A 19,836-nucleotide genomic window follows, 5' to 3' on the forward strand; every position below is an offset into this window, starting at 1 on the left:
AGGACTGAGACGCTCACCTTCAGTGTCTGGCAGGTGTAGTAGCCTGCTCCTGTATGTGCAAGGACTGTGACGCTCACCTTCAGCGACTGGCAGGCGTAGTAGCCTGCTCCTGTATGTGCAAGGACTGCGACACTCACCTTCAGCGTCTGGCAGGTGTAGTAGCCTGCTCCTGTATGTGCAAGGACTGTGACGCTCACCTTCAGCGTCTGGCAGGCGTAGTAGCCTGCTCCTGTATGTACATGGACTGAGACGCTCACCTTCAGCGACTGGCAGGTGTAGTAGCCTGCTCCTGTATGTGCAAGGACTGAGACGCTCACCTTCAGCGTCTGGCAGGTGTAGTAGCCTGCTCCTCTATGTGCAAGGACTGAGACGCTCACCTTCAGCGTCTGGCAGGTGTAGTAGCCTGCTCCTGTATGTGCAAGGACTGAGACGCTCACCTTCAGCGTCTGGCAGGCATAGTAGCCTGCTCCTGTATGTGCAATGACTGAGACGCTCACCTTCAGCGTCTGGCAGGCGTAGTAGCCTGCTCCTGTATGTACAAGGACTGAGACGCTCACCTTCAGCGTCTGGCAGGTGTAGTAGCCTGCTCCTGTATGTACAAGGACTGAGACGCTCACCTTCAGCGTCTGGCAGGTGTAGTAGCCTGCTCCTGTATGTGCAAGGACTGAGACGCTCACCTTCAGCGTCTGGCAGGTGTAGTAGCCTGCTCCTGTATGTACAAGGACTGAGATGCTCACCTTCAGCGTCTGGCAGGCGTAGTAGCCTGCTCCTGTATGTGCAAGGACTGAGACGCTCACCTTCAGCGTCTGGCAGGCGTAGTAGCCTGCTCCTGTATGTGCAATGACTGAGACGCTCACCTTCAGCGACTGGCAGGCGTAGTAGCCTGCTCCTGTATGTGCAAGGACTGCGACACTCACCTTCAGCGTCTGGCAGGTGTAGTAGCCTGCTCCTGTATGTGCAAGGACTGTGACGCTCACCTTCAGCGTCTGGCAGGCGTAGTAGCCTGCTCCTGTATGTACAAGGACTGAGACGCTCACCTTCAGCGACTGGCAGGTGTAGTAGCCTGCTCCTGTATGTGCAAGGACTGAGACGCTCACCTTCAGCGTCTGGCAGGTGTAATAGCCTGCTCCTGTATGTGCAAGGACTGAGACGCTCACCTTCAGCGTCTGGCAGGTGTAGTAGCCTGCTCCTGTATGTGCAAGGACTGTGACGCTCACCTTCAGCGTCTGGCAGGCGTAGTAGCCTGCTCCTGTATGTGCAAGGACTGTGACGCTCACCTTCAGCGTCTGGCAGGCGTAGTAGCCTGCTCCTGTATGTGCAAGGACTGCGACGCTCACCTTCAGCGTCTGGCAGGTATAGTAGCCTGCTCCTGTATGTGCAAGGACTGTGACGCTCACCTTCAGCGTCTGGCAGGCGTAGTAGCCTGCTCCTGTATGTGCAAGGACTGTGACGCTCACCTTCAGCGTCTGGCAGGCGTAGTAGCCTGCTCCTGTATGTGCAAGGACTGCGACGCTCACCTTCAGCGTCTGGCAGGTGTAGTAGCCTGCTCCTGTATGTGCAAGGACTGAGACGCTCACCTTCAGCCTGCTCCTGTATGTGCAAGGACTGAGACGCTCACCTTCAGCGTCTGGCAGGCGTAGTTTCCCTGTCCGATTCTGCCCACCTAGGCCAGCGTCTGTGCGTCAGGGAACGCTGCCACCGTCCATAACACGCCCATGCAACAAAAAACACCCTCTTCTTTTCGCCCCATTTCTGATACAGTCTGTCCCGATCATAACAGCATCTTTGTGCGTACACTATGGTAATTACGCATGTTCTGTATGGGGGTTTTAAAAGTATTTGCGAATGTGCACTTGCAAAAAAATCGCTCAACAGCGTGAACAACGGTATTGCCTGCGGATTGCGAGGGACTAATTAACAGTCACTGACTGTGATCCAGTGATGGTGTAAACACGTGACCAGGTATCACCTGATTGAGAACCACTGATCTGTCAAGTACAGTATGTGCTGTGATACATTGTAACCTGCGTGATTGCAGAGCGTGTACTACCTGTAAGACAGGCTATTACTGCTGTGTGTTGTGTGTGTACAGTGTCACAGGCTTTTCTATTTCCCATATTATATTGCACTAAATTGCTGTCTTGGGTACAAATATAAGTTGCACTAGTTGTAAATGCTATATTTTCAGTGTCACAGGGACAGAAAACTAGTTATTATGTCACTAAGCAGTGTGATGTATATTGTTCGTGAGACTGCATACAGCACAGAAGAAAAACACATTGAGAATCTTATTGTTACTTATCTCAGTGGTTAACTCTCCCGCTGCCAGCTGCATGGTGAAGGAACATATTCTGTACATAAAATAAAATAGGATTATTTATGACTCTGTGGTGATAATGGCTGGAGTTCTATCATTCCTTATCGCAGTAATAAAACAAAACAGTTATTGTTACAATGTATTAATAAAGTATGTACAGCTAACCAGCGAAGCGCTGAGTGCTCGCAACCGGGTCGATGTTTGCCCACTGGGCATGCGCACATCGGAGCCGGCTCCGACGTGCGCATGCGCAAGACCCGGCTAGCGACGGGAGCTCCGTCGCTACGAGTCTCGCACCAAAGGGGGCGAGCTGTCAATGGTGATTGACAGCTCGCCCCGTTTGGGAGGCGGGCAGGGGGGGTGGCCGGCCAAACGGAGGCGTTCCCGACGGAACGCTAGCCGTTTGGGGGCGGCCCCACTGACATCAGCAATGATGTCAGTGGGGAGCTTCCTGCTCGATCACAGCAGGAAGCTCCCTGGGGCTTGCACTTGCCGAGACCCAACCTTAGGGTCTCGTCGCAAGCCCCGATGGTCGCGATGGTCGCGACCATCACCCTGGTCTGTAACTAAGCTGTGGGTGGTAACCCACAGCTTAGCTAGTGACCAGGAGGCCGCACTAAAAAGTAGAAGCGGCCGCCCTCATTCAGAGACCTGATTGAGGTCCTATGTACTAAGCCTCGGAGAGAGATAAGTGGACGGGGCAGATGTACTAAGCTCTGGAAAGTGATAAAGAGTGATAAACTACCAACCAATCAGCTCCTGTCATTTTCAAACAGCCTGTAAAGTGACCGTTAGGAGTTGTTTGGTTGGTAGTTTATCACTTTCCAATTTATCACTTTCCAGAGCTTAGTACATCTCTCCCAAATCAGCTCCTGTCACTTTACAGGCTGTGGGGTCCATTTACTAAGCCTTGGATACCCAGGAAACCCAATACTATACTTATAGTTCCATAGCAGTGAGAGAGCTACAGGGCGTTTATCACACACTGCAAACACTTGAAGGCAATTGGAAGATCAGAAGAAAAGTATGTGAGAGTAAGGTGTCGCCACCCACTCTGACATCATCATCTTATCTTTATATGCACGTGAATGTAAAGAATGGTGAAGTAATAGGGAAGTTGTTATCACATTTGTACAGTTAAGAACCAATGTAGTAGTAGTACAATGTATATATGTTATATACTCTGCAAACCTGTTTATTAGCCTGTTTGGGCGTCAAGTTTACTTAAGAGGCGTTTTGTCCTTTCACCTACTCCTGTTATTCTGCCTCTGACATCTATACTGCGCACCCCATCCTCACTGACACAACTCTCTCTTCTCCATTTCACTGTTATCTCTGCCTCTCCTGCGTGCATCTCTGCTATCCCTGCCTCTCCTGCGTGTGTCTCTGCTATCCCTGCCTCTCCTGCGTGCATCTCTGCTATCCCTGCCTCTCCTGCGTGTGTCTCTGCTATCCCTGCCTCTCCTGTGTGTGTCTCTGCTATCCCTGCCTTTCCTGCATGCATCTCTGCTATCCCTGCCTCTCCTGTGTGTGTCTCTGCTATCCCTGCCTCTCCTGCGTACGTCTCTGCTATCCCTGCCTCTCCTGCGTGTGTCTCTGCTATCCCTGCCTTTCCTGCATGCCTCTCTGCTATCCCTGCCTCTCCTGTGTGTGTCTCTGCTATCCCTGCCTCTCCTGCGTGCATCTCTGCTATCCCTGCCTCTCCTGCATGTGTCTCTGCTATCCCTGCCTCTCCTGCGTACGTCTCTGCTATCCCTGCCTCTCCTGCATGTGTCTCTGCTATCCCTGCCTCTCCTGCGTGTGTCTCTGCTATCCCTGCCTCTCCTGCGTGTGTCTCTGCTATCCCTGCCTCTACTGCGTGTGTCTCTGCTATCCCTGCCTTTCCTGCATGCGTCTCTGCTATCCCTGCCTTTCCTGCGTGCATCTCTGCTATCCCTGCCTCTCCTGTGTGTGTCTCTGCTATCCCTGCCTCTCCTGCGTGCATCTCTGCTATCCCTGCCTCTCCTGCGTGTGTCTCTGCTATCCCTGCCTCTCCTGCGTGCATCTCTGCTATCCCTGCCTCTCCTGCGTGTGTCTCTGCTATCCCTGCCTCTCCTGCGTGTGTCTCTGCTATCCCTGCCTCTACTGCATGCGTCTCTCTGCTATCCCTGTCTCCTGCGTGCATCTCTGCAATCCCTGCATCTCCTGTGTGTGTCTCTGCTATCCCTGCCTCTCCTGCGTGTGTCTCTGCTATCCCTGCCTCTCCTGCGTGCGTCTCTGCTATCCCTGCCTCTCCTGTGTGCGTCTCTGCTATCCCTGCCTCTCCTGCGTGCCTCTCTGCTATCCCTGCCTCTCCTGCGTGCGTCTCTGCTATCCCTGCCTCTCCTGCGTGTGTCTCTCTGCTATTCCGCCTCTCCTACGTGCGTCTCTGCTATCCCTACCTCTCCTGCGTGCGTCTCTGCTATCCCTGCCTCTCCTGCGTGCGTCTCTGCTATCCCTGCCTCTCCTGCGTGCGTCTTTGCTATCCCTGCCTCTCCTGCGTGCGTCTCTGCTATTCCACCTCTCCTGCGTGCGTCTCTGCTATCCCTACCTCTCCTGCGTGCGTCTCTGCTATCCCTGCCTCTCCTGCGTGCGTCTCTGCTATCCCTGCCTCTCCTGCGTGCGTCTCTGCTATCCCGCCTCTCCTGCGTGCGTCTCTGCTATTCCGCCTCTCCTGTGTGCGTCTCTGCTATCCCTGCCTCTCCTGCGTGCGTCTCTGCTATCCCTGCCTCTCCTGCGTGCGTCTCTGCTATCCCTGCCTCTCCTGCGTGCGTCTCTGCTATTCCGCCTATCCCTGCCTCTACTGCGTGCGTCTCTCTGCTATCCCTGCCTCTCCTGCGTGCATCTCTGCTATCCCTACCTCTCTTGCGTGGTTCTCTGCTATCCCTGCCTCTCCTGCGTGTGTCTCTGCTATCCCTGCCTCTACTGCGTGCGTCTCTCTGCTATCCCTATCTTTCCTGCGTGCAACTCTGCTATCCCTGCCTTTCCTGCATGCATCTCTGCTATCCCTGCCTCTCCTGTGTGTGTCTCTGCTATTCCGCCTCTCCTGCGTGCATCTCTGCTATCCCTGCCTCTCCTGCGTGTGTCTCTGCTATCCCTGCCTCTACTGCATGCGTCTCTCTGCTATCCCTGTCTCCTGCGTGCATCTCTGCAATCCCTGCATCTCCTGTGTGTGTCACTGCTATCCCTGCCTCTCCTGCGTGTGTCTCTGCTATCCCTGCCTCTCCTGCGTGCATCTCTGCTATCCCTGCCTCTCCTGCGTGTGTCTCTGCTATCCCTGCCTCTCCTGCGTGCGTCTCTGCTATTCCGCCTATCCCTGCCTCTACTGCGTGCGTCTCTCTGCTATCCCTGCCTCTCCTGCGTGCATCTCTGCTATCCCTACCTCTCTTGCGTGTGTCTCTGCTATCCCTGCCTCTCCTGCGTGTGTCTCTGCTATCCCTGCCTCTACTGCGTGCGTCTCTCTGCTATCCCTGCCTTTCCTGCGTGCAACTCTGCTATCCCTGCCTTTCCTGCATGCATCTCTGCTATCCCTGCCTCTCCTGTGTGTGTCTCTGCTATTCCGCCTCTCCTGCGTGCATCTCTGCTATCCCTGCCTCTCCTGCGTGTGTCTCTGCTATCCCTGCCTCTACTGCATGCGTCTCTCTGCTATCCCTGTCTCCTGCGTGCATCTCTGCAATCCCTGCATCTCCTGTGTGTGTCACTGCTATCCCTGCCTCTCCTGCGTGTGTCTCTGCTATCCCTGCCTCTCCTGCGTGCATCTCTGCTATCCCTGCCTCTCCTGCGTGTGTCTCTGCTATCCCTGCCTCTACTGCGTGCGTCTCTCTGCTATCCCTGCCTCTCCTGCGTGCATCTCTGCTATCCCTACCTCTCTTGCGTGTGTCTCTGCTATCCCTGCCTCTCCTGCGTGTGTCTCTGCTATCCCTGCCTCTACTGCGTGCGTCTCTCTGCTATCCCTGCCTTTCCTGCGTGCAACTCTGCTATCCCTGCCTTTCCTGCGTGCGTCTCTGCTATCCCTGCCTCTCCTGCGTGTGTCTCTCTGCTATTCCGCCTCTCCTGCGTGCGTCTCTGCTATCCCTACCTCTCCTGCGTGCGTCTCTGCTATCCCTGCCTCTCCTGCGTGCGTCTCTGCTATCCCTGCCTCTCCTGCGTGCGTCTCTGCTATCCCTGCCTCTCCTGCGTGCGTCTCTGCTATTCCAGCTCTCCTGCGTGCGTCTCTGCTATCCCTACCTCTCCTGCGTGCGTCTCTGCTATCCCTGCCTCTCCTGCGTGCGTCTCTGCTATCCCTGCCTCTCCTGCGTGCGTCTCTGCTATCCCGCCTCTCCTGCGTGCTTCTCTGCTATTCCGCCTCTCCTGCGTGCGTCTCTGCTATCCCTGCCTCTCCTGCGTGCGTCTCTGCTATCCCTGCCTCTCCTGCGTGCGTCTCTGCTATTCCGCCTATCCCTGCCTCTCCTGCGTGCGTCTCTGCTATCCCTGCCTCTCCTGCGTGCGTCTCTGCTATTCCGCCTCTCCTGCGTGCGTCTCTGCTATCCCTGCCTCTCCTGCGTGTGTCTCTGCTATCCCTGCCTCTTCTGCGTGCGTCTCTGCTATCCCTGCCTCTCCTGCGTGCGTCTCTGCTATCCCTGCCTCTCCTGCGTGCGTCTCTGCTATCCCTGCCTCTCCTGCGTGCGTCTCTGCTATCCCTGCCTCTCCTGCGTGCGTCTCTGCTATCCCTGCCTCTCCTGCGTGCGTCTCTGCTATCCCTGCCTCTCCTGCGTGCGTCTCTGCTATCCCTGCCTTTCCTGCGTGCGTCTCTGCTATCCCTGCCTCTCCTGCGTGTGTCTCTGCTATCCCTGCCTCTCCTGCGTGTGTCTCTCTGCTATCCCTGCCTCTCCTGCGTGCCTCTCTGCTATCCCTGCCTCTCCTGCGTGCGTCTCTGCTATCCCTGCCTCTACTGCATGCGTCTCTGCTATTCCGCCTCTCCTGCGTGCGTCTCTGCTATCCCTGCCTCTCCTGCGTGCGTCTCTGCTATCCCTGCCTCTGCCTTTCCTGCGTGCATCTCTGCTATCCCTGCCTTTCCTGCGTGCATCTCTGCTATCCCTGCCTCTCCTGCGTGTGTCTCTACTATCCCTGCCTCTCCTGCGTGTGTCTCTGCTATCCCTGCCTCTCCTGCGTGTGTCTCTGCTATCCCTGCCTCTCCTGCGTGTGTCTCTGCTATCCCTGCCTCTCCTGCGTGTGTCTCTGCTATCCCTGCCTCTCCTGCGTGTGTCTCTGCTATCCCTGCCTCTCCTGCGTGTGTCTCTGCTATTCCGCCTCTCCTGCATGTGTCTCTGCTATTCCGCCTCTCCTGCGTGCTTCTCTGCTGTCCCTGCCTCTCCTGTGTACGTCTCCCTGCTATCCCTGCCTCTCCTGCGTACGTCTCTCTGCTATCCCTGCCTCTCCTGCGTACGTCTCTCTGCTATCCCTGCCTCTCCTGCGTACCTCTCTGCTATCCCTGTCTCTCCTGCTATCTGTCTAGTGTGTGTGTTTCTGTCTCTCTGCCATTCCTGTCTTTCTGCGTCTCTGCCATCTGTCTATTCTCTCTCTCTCTCTCTCTCTCTCTCTCATCACGGCATAGAGACTCTGACATGTCAGCACACAGAGAGACATGTCTGAGAGGGGTTGGTTGTCATTGTCAGGGGTCTACATAGGGAAGCAGCGTTATAGTTGGATGACATGTACAGTAACGGACAATAATCATCAATGTAAAATAAAATTACATTCAAACAAACTAATTATTGTTATTTTTATAGCGCTGTCCTATTATATAGCGCTGTATAAACATGGAAATCCTTTACATATCACACTTACCATGCTGCAGAGCTGTTACACCAGTAGCTCCTGCCATTAATGATTTGGTTAAATGGACGACAGCGCCTACAAATGTTCAGGGAAACATCCAGGTGTAAACCGTACATTGCGCGCTCCACGTAGGATATAATAATCTTACTATACGGATTGTCCGTAGCTTTACCTTATCACCAGTTACTGTGGGCCCCCATTATCCCAGTTTTGGGTCTGGTCCGCAGCCTGCAAAAAATGTGTAATGTGCCAGCTTGGGGTAGTAAGTGTGTATCCCACCTTCCTGGTATTACCCTTCAGCCAGGACCCTGTATCTCATGCAAATCATTATCTCTTTCTCAAACTCTGTTGGAGGTTGCAAAATATGGCTGTCGGTTACACTGACACAGGTTCATTGCTCACATCATTTCATATGAAGGCAGAGATGAGGGAGGAATACTTTACAGTACACAGAGCTCTCAGGCATACTACAAAGTCTCTCTGCTCACTGCCTAACATGCTACTCGGAAGGGTAGGCACTTCTCCTGCATTCTGCCCACTTCCTAGTGAAGTGAGCAGAATAAGGAGAATTTTCTTGCGGAACGGCGGGTCCGCAAGTGGGGGGAGTGACCTAATGACGCAATTCTATGAGAAGCGTGTCGATTGGCCCCGCCCCTTTAAATATGCACTGTTCGTGGCAAATTGTTGTGAGGGGCGGGGCTTAATGATGCAACCCATCAGGTCCCACCCTCAACACTTCCCACCGGCTTCCCGTTACCATGGCAACCACAGTTACATCATACTCGTCGGCAAGTATGATCTAACTGTGGTTTCCATGGTAATCACATAATAATTCTGCAAACTAATAGCCTCCTGAAGAAGCAAACCAAGGAAAATGGTAATTACATTCTTCTTATAGACTGACACAGTGATTTATATTAATAAAACACGTATAATGTTTGCATGGAATTAGCAAAATTCCTTTTGCCTCTAGGGTTTGTTTGTTTCCTTCACATTAAATATCTGTTTATATAAATATTATTAAAAAATGTGTCAAAGTAAATGTACCTCTAATATTTTTATGATATATGTAAAAGTTTTATAAATATATGCCTTCTATTTTAAATACTGTGTATGTATGTATGTATATATATATATAATAAAATTGGTTTTCTATAGCTCCACCCTGAACCTATTTTTCCAGGAAAAAAAAAAAATATACTGTAGATATATATACAGATGTGCCCTGCTACATCTTTGCTGATCGTGCTACAAACGTGTGCACGCATCACACCATGCGATTACCAGCAGCGGCATATGCTGCGCTATTGCACGCACTGCGATCGCACCATGCATTCCTATGGCGGTGCGGGTGTGAACACAGTGCGTGTAGCACACGCCTCGTGCCATGTAGCAGAACATATCTGTATATATGTTCATTTTTGGGGGGGAAATTATATCCAGGTTTATTATGTATCCACTGAATGTTGTTCCAATTTTACTATAAAGCCACGTAGTTTTACTATAACACTACTGAATGTTAGCTTTATATCATATCATTATATTTTATATGCACAAGACACAAATTTGGAATATTATTATATTTATTATGTATTTTTAGAGGGATTTTTTTGTTTCATTCATTATCTGATTTTTTTTTTTTTTAACAATAACTATGAATTATTATTGCTATTGTTCTATTGGATAAGGCTCTCATACATAATGTTATATTTAGATATTGCCATAAACACAGTACCCGACTCCGCTAAGCCATATGTGAATTGATGTCCACCATTCCGTGTTACTTTGTGATGACATTTCAATAAATTCAAGTTAAAGAAGCGATTTAAAACTTGTCAATTGTTAGGACCTGCGCCACAAAGACTCATAACTATTGGACACCCCACCAAATGCGTCAGTGGCGGCGATCGGTGGCATCCAGTGCGGCCAGTTAAGTCCCTGTACGGGTCCGAAAAGGGGGCATTGCCTCTTGATGAGAGGGGGGGGCCTCACGGCACACCCCTGATTTTATCACTCTAGGGGTGTGCCCAGCACTCCAGGTGATGCCAGGCTGCCCTCAGAGACTCTTCCTGCACTGCCGACTCCTCGGTGATCTGCCCTGTGATGTTAGTGTGCAGCATCCGGCTCCCTGTCACTGAGGACAAGGCGGCATTGCAGTGTCACCCCCATCGGAAGGTGCGGTCCGCACTCCCTGTACCTCCCTAGTGACACCGCTGCAGTGAATGCAGTGCTCTATGAGGGCCACGGGAATATTGGAAGATATGGTACACTATTAACCTATTTATCATATTACTCATACCTTGTAATGACTGCTATTTTAAGCGCTATGAAACCACCATAAAACATTATTAGAACTATAGTACAAGATCAAATGAAATAAATATTGTTATTGTTATAATAAATACATGTTATACAGAAGGAAGACGCAGGAGAACCAGCATTACAAATCGTTTCACACTTTTCATTGCGTTCATCGTGGTAAAAGTCCCAGGAAGCGCAGCAGCAGCAGCGCACATGTACCGCACACAGCTACGAGGATTGTGCCAAGCCTCCTAATAGCCGGAAGCACACAGTCACTTAGGGCTAAGCAGATGTTTTCTTGAGGTCAGTAGATTTCCTCACAAACCAAAACTGAGAAGTAGAATAATACACAAGGCCGAGCTCCGCAGTAGTAACAATAATCATCCCGCTAGTTGGAAATAAGAAATAAAAACAGAAGGTTATTGTTTTTCTATTAACTCTGTAGAGACCGGGGATGTCCAGGATGATGGGGAAGATGAGTTATTGTACTATATAGGAGCCAGCTGTGTGGGTGCAGCACACACAAAATTTGTGCTACTGCAAACTCTGGGCCTGATTCAGAGCCGCTCGTAAGCGGCCGCTCGTTCGCTCTGAGCGATGTTCGCACAACTGCGCATGCGTATGGTTCGCAATGCGCATGGGCAAACCAGTCATTGCGGTCGGAAATCGTACGCTCGCAAAACAGCGAGGGGCTGCTAATTTGATTGACAGAATGTACCGTTTGTGAGTGGTAACAGGGGAAGGTGCTTGAAAACGGGGGTGTGGAGATCCGAACGCAGGTGTGCCAAACGGTCAAAAGGGCGTTTATTGGGAGTGCATAGTTAGTAAAGCAGCGTCATCGACCACGTCACTTGGTTGTCTTTTAGCCTGAACTGCTCGCAGTGATAGCGGTAAAAAGTCCTACCACAAGCACTGCGAGCAGTTCAGACGCCTTTTCGATGTACCCGATTAATCTAATAAATACCGGAGATGACGTGTGATGCGAACGGCAAAGGGGCGTCTTTACAAAATAGCGAGCGCATTTTTCGTTCGCTCGCTCAGACATAGAGGCGTCAACAAACCGCAAAGAGCGAGCGCTCAATTTAAATAGCCCTTTTTGGAACGACTGTCCGCAAATAGCGTCTGGCTCTGAATCAGGCCCTCTGTCCAAACATGGCATTTTTCAGTCATATGGGGGAGGGGTATGTGGGCACCCCCCCCCTCAATAATTTTCAAACACTTGTCCCCCATGCATGGCACTGAACGGGTTACACACCAGTCCTTAGCACTACAGGCGTTGCTGGAGATTGCACGCCGGTCTCCCATTGCTGGCTGCACTGGGGCTTTTAGGTTTTGTCACTCAGGAAATATGATCCCATGTGTTAGGTGTTGCTGAGTTCTCATTCAGTAGGTTAAACAATGTAGAACTAGTCAAACAGGACGCACCGCAGCTCCTGACATGATGCGGAGAGTAGGAAAAATGAAATTTCACTTGATTAATCTCAGTCATGTGGACTTTGGCAGATGACCTCAAAACGGGTTTTGTTCTTTACTTATAAGGCTTGTACAGTACCTGGAAAAAGAAACAAAGGCTCTGTCAGAAAACAGAACCTCCGACTTCTTCATAAACTTCTCAGCCAGTCAACGGAAAAGGATTTATTCAGAACAGATCTAAGCCGGAGCTTGGAATCCTCCTGCCTGGGAGAAGTAAAAGTAAACAAGTGTCTCAGTACTTTCCCCTATGCCTGGTGCTGGGAGGACATCGCCGGCTTCCATGTAGGTCTCCAGCTGGGGGTCTGGACTGGAGAAGTGACTACACGGGGCGGCAGCAGCAGAGCCACGGAGCTGGTGGTGGGGGGTTATATCTCTGCCCCTGCCAGGGACGGCACCAGACATGCTGACTGTTAAGGAATTCCCAAGTCGTCGACACTCGTGGATCTGGTATGTTACTAACACCGTGCATCACTTCAGGGGATGGTGTAAGGGAGGTGCAGTGACCAAATGTATCATTGGGGTCTTGGATGGAGATATTGTACCAACCAGTCACTTTCTGTCAGGAGCTGATTGGTTAGTACTTTAACTCTGTACACTTTATCTCTCTCCAAGGCTTAGTACTTAGACCCTAGAGTCCTGTTTGGAGCCACTAAAATTATGTCTTGTAAGTTGCAAAACGTATATATTAATTCATGTGTGGGTGTGTAAATATATATATATCACACATTATAATCATGAATGGCTTCCCATCTCTGTCAGGCACTGTGGGTTCCAGGACATGTGCATTGTAAGTTGCAAAACTTTTAAAGCTATTTATATATTATTATCAGTTATTTATATATAGCGCACACATATTCCGCAGTGCTTTCCAGAGAATATTTGGCCATTCACATCAGTCCCTGCCCCAGTGGAGCTTACACTCTATGGGCCTGATTCAGAGCCGGACGCTATTTGCGGTCGTTCGTTCTGAAAAAAGGGGTGGCTATTCAAATGAACCGTTCGCTCTTTGCGGTCTGTTCACGCCTCTATGTCTGAACGAGCGAACAAAACTTGCGGTCGTTTTTTGGAAACTACGCCCCCTGGCCCCTCGCATCCTACGTCATGTCCGCTATTTATTAGATCAATCGAGTACATTGACCAGCGTATGAACTGCTCGCTATTCTTGTGGTTGCTTTTTCCTACCGCAATCATGCGAGCTGTTCTGACTATAAAATAACCCAGTGACGTGGTCAATGACGCTGCTGTATTAATTATGCACACCCATAAAACGCCCGTTTTGACCTTTAAGCACGCCTGCGTTCTGATCTCCACTCCCCGTTTTCAAGCACCTTCCCCTGTTACCACCCACATACGCCTCCTCCTGTCACTCAAAATAGCAGGCATTCGCTATTTAGCAAACAAACGATTTTCGGCCGCACTGACTGGTTCGCGCATGCGTATTACGATCCGTACGCATGCGCAGTTGGGCAAACATCGCTCGGAACGAACGAGCGGCCGCTTACGAGCTAACCATTACACCATCGGTGCTGTATGTGTGTGTGTGTGTGTGTATATATATATATATATATATGTCATTGTGAATGGCTGTTGCCTCGCCGCCATGCGCAGCGGGAGCCGGAGCGCACCCCTTCCACCAACAGCACCCACTGTTGCGACAGACAGATGGGTCAACCATTTCTTAGTGGTTGTTGTTCTTTTTTTTAATTGCATTTGCAAAAATCTCAAAAAAACATTTTGCACGTTGCCATTATGGGGTATTGTGAGTAGAATATTGAGGACAAAAAGGAATTTATTCCATTTTGGAATAAGGCTGTAACATAGCAAAATGTGGAAAAAGTGAAGCGTTGTGAACACTTTCTGGATGCACTGTAAATATATATATATATGTATGTATATAACTAATATATATATATATATATATATATATATATATATAAGCGTGTGTGTGTATGTGTACAGTATACACTCAAGTATCAAGACAATGGGCCTGATTCAGACCCACTCGCGAGCGGCTGTACGCTCGCAAGTGGGTCGATGGTCTGCACTGAGCATGCGCACGACGGAGGGAGCTCCGTCGTGCGCATGCGCCAGACACGACGAGCGAAGGACTTTCCTTCGCTCGTTGTGTCCGATCAAAGGGGGCGTGCTGTCAATGTTGATTGACAGCACGCCCCCTTTGGTGGGCGTGCCGGGGGCGTGCCTCCCTGACGGGGGCGTTCCCACGGGAACGCCTCCCGTCAGAAGCCGGCCCACTGACATCACTAGTGATGTCAGTGGGAGTGATTTTGGCTCTGATAGAGCCAAAATCACTCCGGAGCTTGCGGTTGAAAACCTCAACCGCAGGCTCCGGCTCGCAATTTCGATGGTCGCGATGGTCACGACCATCGCGGCCATCAAAATGCACGCTCGTATAGCCTGTGGGTGGTGACCCACAGCTATACGAGCGTCCAGGAGGACGCTCCATGAAAAAGGAGCCCGGCCCTCATGCAGAGCGTGCGCTCTGCTCAGAGCGTACGGCTCTGAATGAGGGCCAATGTATTGCAATGTTTTGTGTTGGAAATACTGGGTGATTAGTGAATTTGTCACTTGGATAGGTGTGTGCAGGAAAATGACACCTGTTTATGTTCACTTGTCACTAATTGTGTCACTCAAGTGTGTGTGGATAGGTCATGCATCCTAATTATACCTCTTTTCCACCAAAAACCCAGGTCCGACCCCATTTACACAGCACCATCGATCTGGGTTAATCCCAGGTCAACCTTGTTCACACTGAACCCGGGTCTGCCCTGCTAAACCTGTGAGGTCATAAAAAGTGGGAGGTGACTGCTCCACAACCACCAATCGGCTCATTTTAGGCATGACCCAGGTAGTATAACCCGGGTTGCACCTTTTACACTGCACCATTGCCCAGGTCCATCCTGGGTCCAACCCTGGTAGTTACCTGGGTTGAATTGCCGGGTCACTTGACCTGGGTTATTTTCCAGGGACCCTTTTACACTGAGCCGCCACCCGAGTAGACCCCGCAATAACCCAGGTTTTTGCTCTGGTGTAACAGGGGTATTAGATTGCAGTTTTAGTGCTGTGCAAGGAGGATTGTGCAGAGTTCAGGACAATGTGTCCTGTTCTATAAAGATATTTGTAGGTCTGTGTGGGTAGATGATCTACCTCACAGAAAGGGAGTTCATTCATTTTCACATTCGGCGTACGGACTTGGTTGGGCTGGAATGGGTTTAATTAATACGTATTTATAGATGTTACGGATAATGTCGGACAGATTGCCTGACTCAGCAGCGATCGCAACTGCGATTAGGCACGCAATCGGCCGATTGTTGCCTTGTGTATGCAACGCAGTGTGCGTGCGTGAACACCCCACTGCGCTCTGTACTGCGTTCGCAGTGACTACGAAGTACAGGAAGTACCGAATGGGGGTGGTGACTGGGGGGCGCGAAACGCAGGCGTGCCAGTGCATTTGAACGCTGTTACAGGGTCGTGCATAAATTAGCCATTGCGATGCCACACATGCTTGTGCACTCGCAGCGTGCAACGAGGTCAGCAATTCCCGAGTAAGGTCAGAGCTTGTGTAAGTGCGCGTGAGGCTGCGATGGTACTCACTGTTACCGATGGTTTCGCAGTCTTGCTAAGTATTACGGATGTGTGTAAGGTAAGGTGGGCGTCCTTATGTAGTGCTGTGACGGCTTAGCGATCGCAGACATTAGCACACTATCGCAGTGAGACTACGTGCGTAATCGCAATTGCGATCCGTAGGGAATCAGGCTTAGCGTCCCATGATCTGAGATGAGCTGTGCGTTATCGGGAGGACAAATGATATGTTTTGAAAACTTTTCCAAGTCCGGGCAGTGTGAGTACTATCATAATACGTTATCAACTCAGTGTTCCTTCCCTATTGTAACCAGGAGACAAACAGGGCTAAGGGAAAGGAGCACCCAATCCGCCAATGATCTCTGCAGGTGCTGCGCAACAGGGAATTGGTATGAAATACCGTCGGCCGCATGGCCGGTGGTTCGATTCCCGTCAGCGGCAGCCCGACAGAAGCAGAGTGCGACGCAGCGGAAGCCCGACAGCGCTGGAAATCCAGATCGTGGATAGGTAAGTATCCACTAACCTAACCCCCCTAACCCTAACCCTCCTTAGGGGTGCCTAACCCTAACTTCCCCCCCAAGTGCCTAACCCTAATCCCCCCTCTAAGTGCCTAACCCTAACCACCCCCTTCCCTGCTGCCTAAACCTAAGTCCCCCGGGGGGGTGCCTAACCCTAAAGCTGGCCACACACTAGAACAACTTACATCCAACCAGCCAACTTGTTGATTGGTTGGAATGAAAATCTGGTAACGTATGGGAGTAAATGATGATCAGCAATTTACTCCTAAATGCCAGAAAACAGATGAAAATGGTCGTTCAGACAAGTTTGTTAAATTGTTAAGTTTGATCTAAACTATTTGTTCATACAACAGTTTTGGTCCATTTTTCAGCGTCTGGGAGCAAGTTGCTGATTGTATTCCTTACCAGATTTTCATTCCAACCAATCTACTAGTTGGCTGGTTGGACAGATAATCTTTAGATGTGTGGCCAGCCTAACCCTAACCCTCCCTCCCCCTAGCCTAACCCTAACCCTCCCGGGGGGGGGTGCCTAACCCTAAGTCCCCCCCCGGGAACCCTAAACCTAACCCTCCCCCCCGCGGCTGTCCGCTCGCGGCGCCCGGCATCACTACGTTCGTGATGCCGGGCGCCGGTCTCCCGGCGTCGGGGAAATGCGGGCGTCTACATCTAGACGCCCGGCATTTCACCCTTGCCGGGATAAGACAGTCGAGAAGCCGGCTGCCGGTATTTAGGCAGTCGGCTTCCCGATTGCCTCCCCACAACAGACGTGCACAATATCTTCACACTTCAGTTCATACTGCTCACTGTGCCAGCCTGGATGCTGAATAAATGGAGCACATCCCTGATTTGGTAGAATGACATTTGGGACCTTCACCTCTGTGGATACAATGACAATAGGGTCAGCTGACCGCGGGATTCAGTCCAGATGGGATCATCGATCATGCAGCCTAGGCCCAGACGACGCTTACGCTAACATGTTTATACAGTATGTGTGTTTTTTAGTTATTTTTACCAATGGGGATGGTAGCGGCCCCAAACCAGTATCTTGCCTAGGAGCCCCGTGGGGGTCTTTATCAAGCTCTGATTCCGTTTGCTCCAGAGCAGCGTAGCAGTTTCATAACACGCTGGAGAAATGTACCCATCTCATGCAGCAGAAGTTCTCGTTTTATCAGTTCAATCCAGCTTACAGCGTGTTCCTGCTCCTGACGTCACTGCCCGTGTTGTGACATATGTGTCACTGACAAATGTTCTGAAATGATATCCGTGGTTTGATCGTGTACATTCAGTGACATAGATTAGTATTTCACTGAAATGTAGCATTGGTTAGATTGTTCTGCTCGCCAACGTTGCGGGACAAGATGTACCTCCAGGGCAAGCGACCGCACGCAGAGATTGGCGGTTTCCTAACGGCGCAAGCCACGAGATGGCTTACGGTATGGCATCTCTGCCAGGGACGGTAATAGAACTCGCAGGCTTGACATAAACAAATAAAAATGTGAGATGTGAATGAGAAACCAGCTGGTTCCTCTTTTGCGTGTACAAATGTGAAAACCCCCAGTATTGATGGCGTAAGAAATGCCAGTGACCGCAAACTTCCTATAAACAAAACTAGCAATAGTGAGTCAGTAAAACATGAGATAAAGCATTTTGCGCACCGTGATCCTATCGTATAAGGTTACGTCTTTGATCTATTTCCAATTTAATCAACATTTACTTATATAACGCTAGCATATTCCATAGTGCTGAGTTTCCCAAAGTCCACCCATTACAGTCCAGGTTTTAAGGATATCCGTGCTTGAGCACAGGTGACTTGGTTCTTCAGTTCCATGTGTTACTGACTCGCTGTTGCCAGTTTAGTTTATAATACGTTGACATTTACTGACATCTCTTACACACAAACTGCTGTTTATTTGAAAGTTTGTTAACTCCGCAGCCCTCGGCTAATGAAGTCGCTGCAACGTGGGATTAATGTGTACTTGATGCCTACACACTGGAGGAGATTATGGGGGGTCATTCAGACCCGGTCGTTAGCGCCGATGCGCTTGGACCGGGTCGATGGCCCCCCACAGAGCATGCGCACGACGGCGACGGCGCCATCGTGCGCATGCGGCGCTGTCGGTCGTAGCGGGTCTCGATCCAAAGGGGGCGAGCTGTCGATGTTGATTGACAGCTCGCCCCGTTTGGAAGGAAGGCGGGCCGGGGGGGTGGCAGCCCAAATGGGGGCGTTCCCATGGGAACGCCTACCGTTTGGGGGCGGCCCCACTGACATCACTAGTGATGTCAGTCGAGAGCTTCCGGCTCAGACAGAGCCGAAAGCTCTCCAGGGCTTACGACAAGGGAGACACTACCCTAGGGTCTCGTCGTAAGCCCCGATGGTCGCGATGGTCTTGACCATCGCGACCATCACCTTCGGCGGTCGTAAGGCTGTGGGTGTTAACCCACAGCCTTACCACTGCAAAGGAGGACGTCTTGAAAATTCAAGAGGTCCTCCCCTCATTCAGACCGACCGCACGCTCTGTGCGACCGGCTCTGAATGAGGTCCTATGTGCTAAAGCAGTATTCATGAGAATGCAGCATATCCATTCACTAGGAATCAATGACCAAATTGAGGCATGAGGCATTTTGTGAAGTTGCAGGCTCCTAGTGAATTTGATAGGCTGCTTTGTATGAATACTAGCTCTAGCTACAAAACACTAAATTGATATGAGCTTAATCTCCAATTCATTATAGTACTTAGCAGATAGTTTAACTCTCAACATCTGTTGACACAGTCCCAATTTTAAGGGACTGTGGACCTTATTCAGAGTCGGTTGCGAGCACCGATGTGCTCGTAACCGACTCGATGGTTAGGCCTGCGCACGTGTAGCGGCCGCACTGCGTGTGCGCGAACCCCAGAGCAACAGAGAAACTTGTCGCTCCGGAGCTCGTTACCAAAGGGGCGGCTGTCGATGTTGATCGACAGCTTGTCCCGTTTGGTAGGCAGGCCAGGGAGGGTGGTTTGCAAAATGGAGGCGTTCCTTAATGAACGCTTGCCGTTTTGTGGGCGGCCGCACTGACATCAGCAGTGATGTCAGTGGGGAGCTTCCTGTTCTATCAGAGCAGGAAGCTCCCTGGGGCTTACGAGTGCCGAAACCCAACTTTAGGGTCTGGTCGTAAGCCCCGATGGTCGCGATGGTGATCACCATCGCGAACATCAACCTGGTCGGTCGTTAAGCTGTGGGTGGTAACCCACAGCTTAACGATCGAAAAGGAGGCGGCCGTTCAGGACGCAAGCGGCCGCCCTGATTCAGTGCGACCGCTTGCATCTAACGACCGCCTCTGAATGAGGTCCTGTCTCTCTTATGGTGGGTACATTGTGTAATGGGTATGGGATGCCGGCTGTCAGAATACCGACAGTGGTATCCCGACAGTCACAATCTGACATTAACAGGTAAGTTCCCTAATGCTAACACTAACCCTTAACCCTCCCTCCCCAGTACCTGAACCTAACCTCCCCATCCCTGCACCCTAAACCTAACCATCCCCCCTCCAGAGTGCCTAATCCTCCCCCTAGTGCCTAACTCTAACCCCTAAACCCAACCCTCCACCTAACCCCCGATACTTATCTTCGGGATTCTGGGGCCGGGATCCCGACTGCTGTCGGGATTCCGGCGCCGGTATTTAGACCGTCGCCATCCTGTCTGCCGGGATGCTGACTACATCCTGTGTGATGTGTACCCGGCTTTAGTCCAGTACATTGTCCCGACTGCATGGGCCTGTTGGAGGTCATGTCCTAGGTATTGTGAGACCATG

The 19,836-nt window shown here is 51.0% G+C and overlaps 1 protein-coding gene across 3 annotated transcripts in view; it reads left to right on the forward strand.

Annotated features, from left to right (window-relative positions):
- Positions 1-19,836, forward strand: part of PDE4B (phosphodiesterase 4B) — a 521,027-nt gene that overhangs the window by 275,601 nt on the left and 225,590 nt on the right. Inside the window, exon 1 of one of the 3 annotated variants that reach the window (XM_088442381.1) lies at positions 11,868-12,373. The exons of the other annotated variants lie outside the window; for them this stretch is intronic. Coding sequence (XP_088298507.1) covers positions 12,327-12,373 — 47 coding nt within the window. The 5' untranslated portion in view covers positions 11,868-12,326. Of the gene's footprint in view, positions 1-11,867; positions 12,374-19,836 lie in introns of those variants that run through there. 3 annotated transcript variants of the gene reach the window in all.

The sequence above is a fragment of the Taudactylus pleione genome, unplaced genomic scaffold, assembly GCF_031769625.1.
Source record: "Taudactylus pleione unplaced genomic scaffold, aTauple2 ptg000310l, whole genome shotgun sequence".
NCBI classification, from domain to species: domain Eukaryota; kingdom Metazoa; phylum Chordata; class Amphibia; order Anura; family Myobatrachidae; genus Taudactylus; species Taudactylus pleione.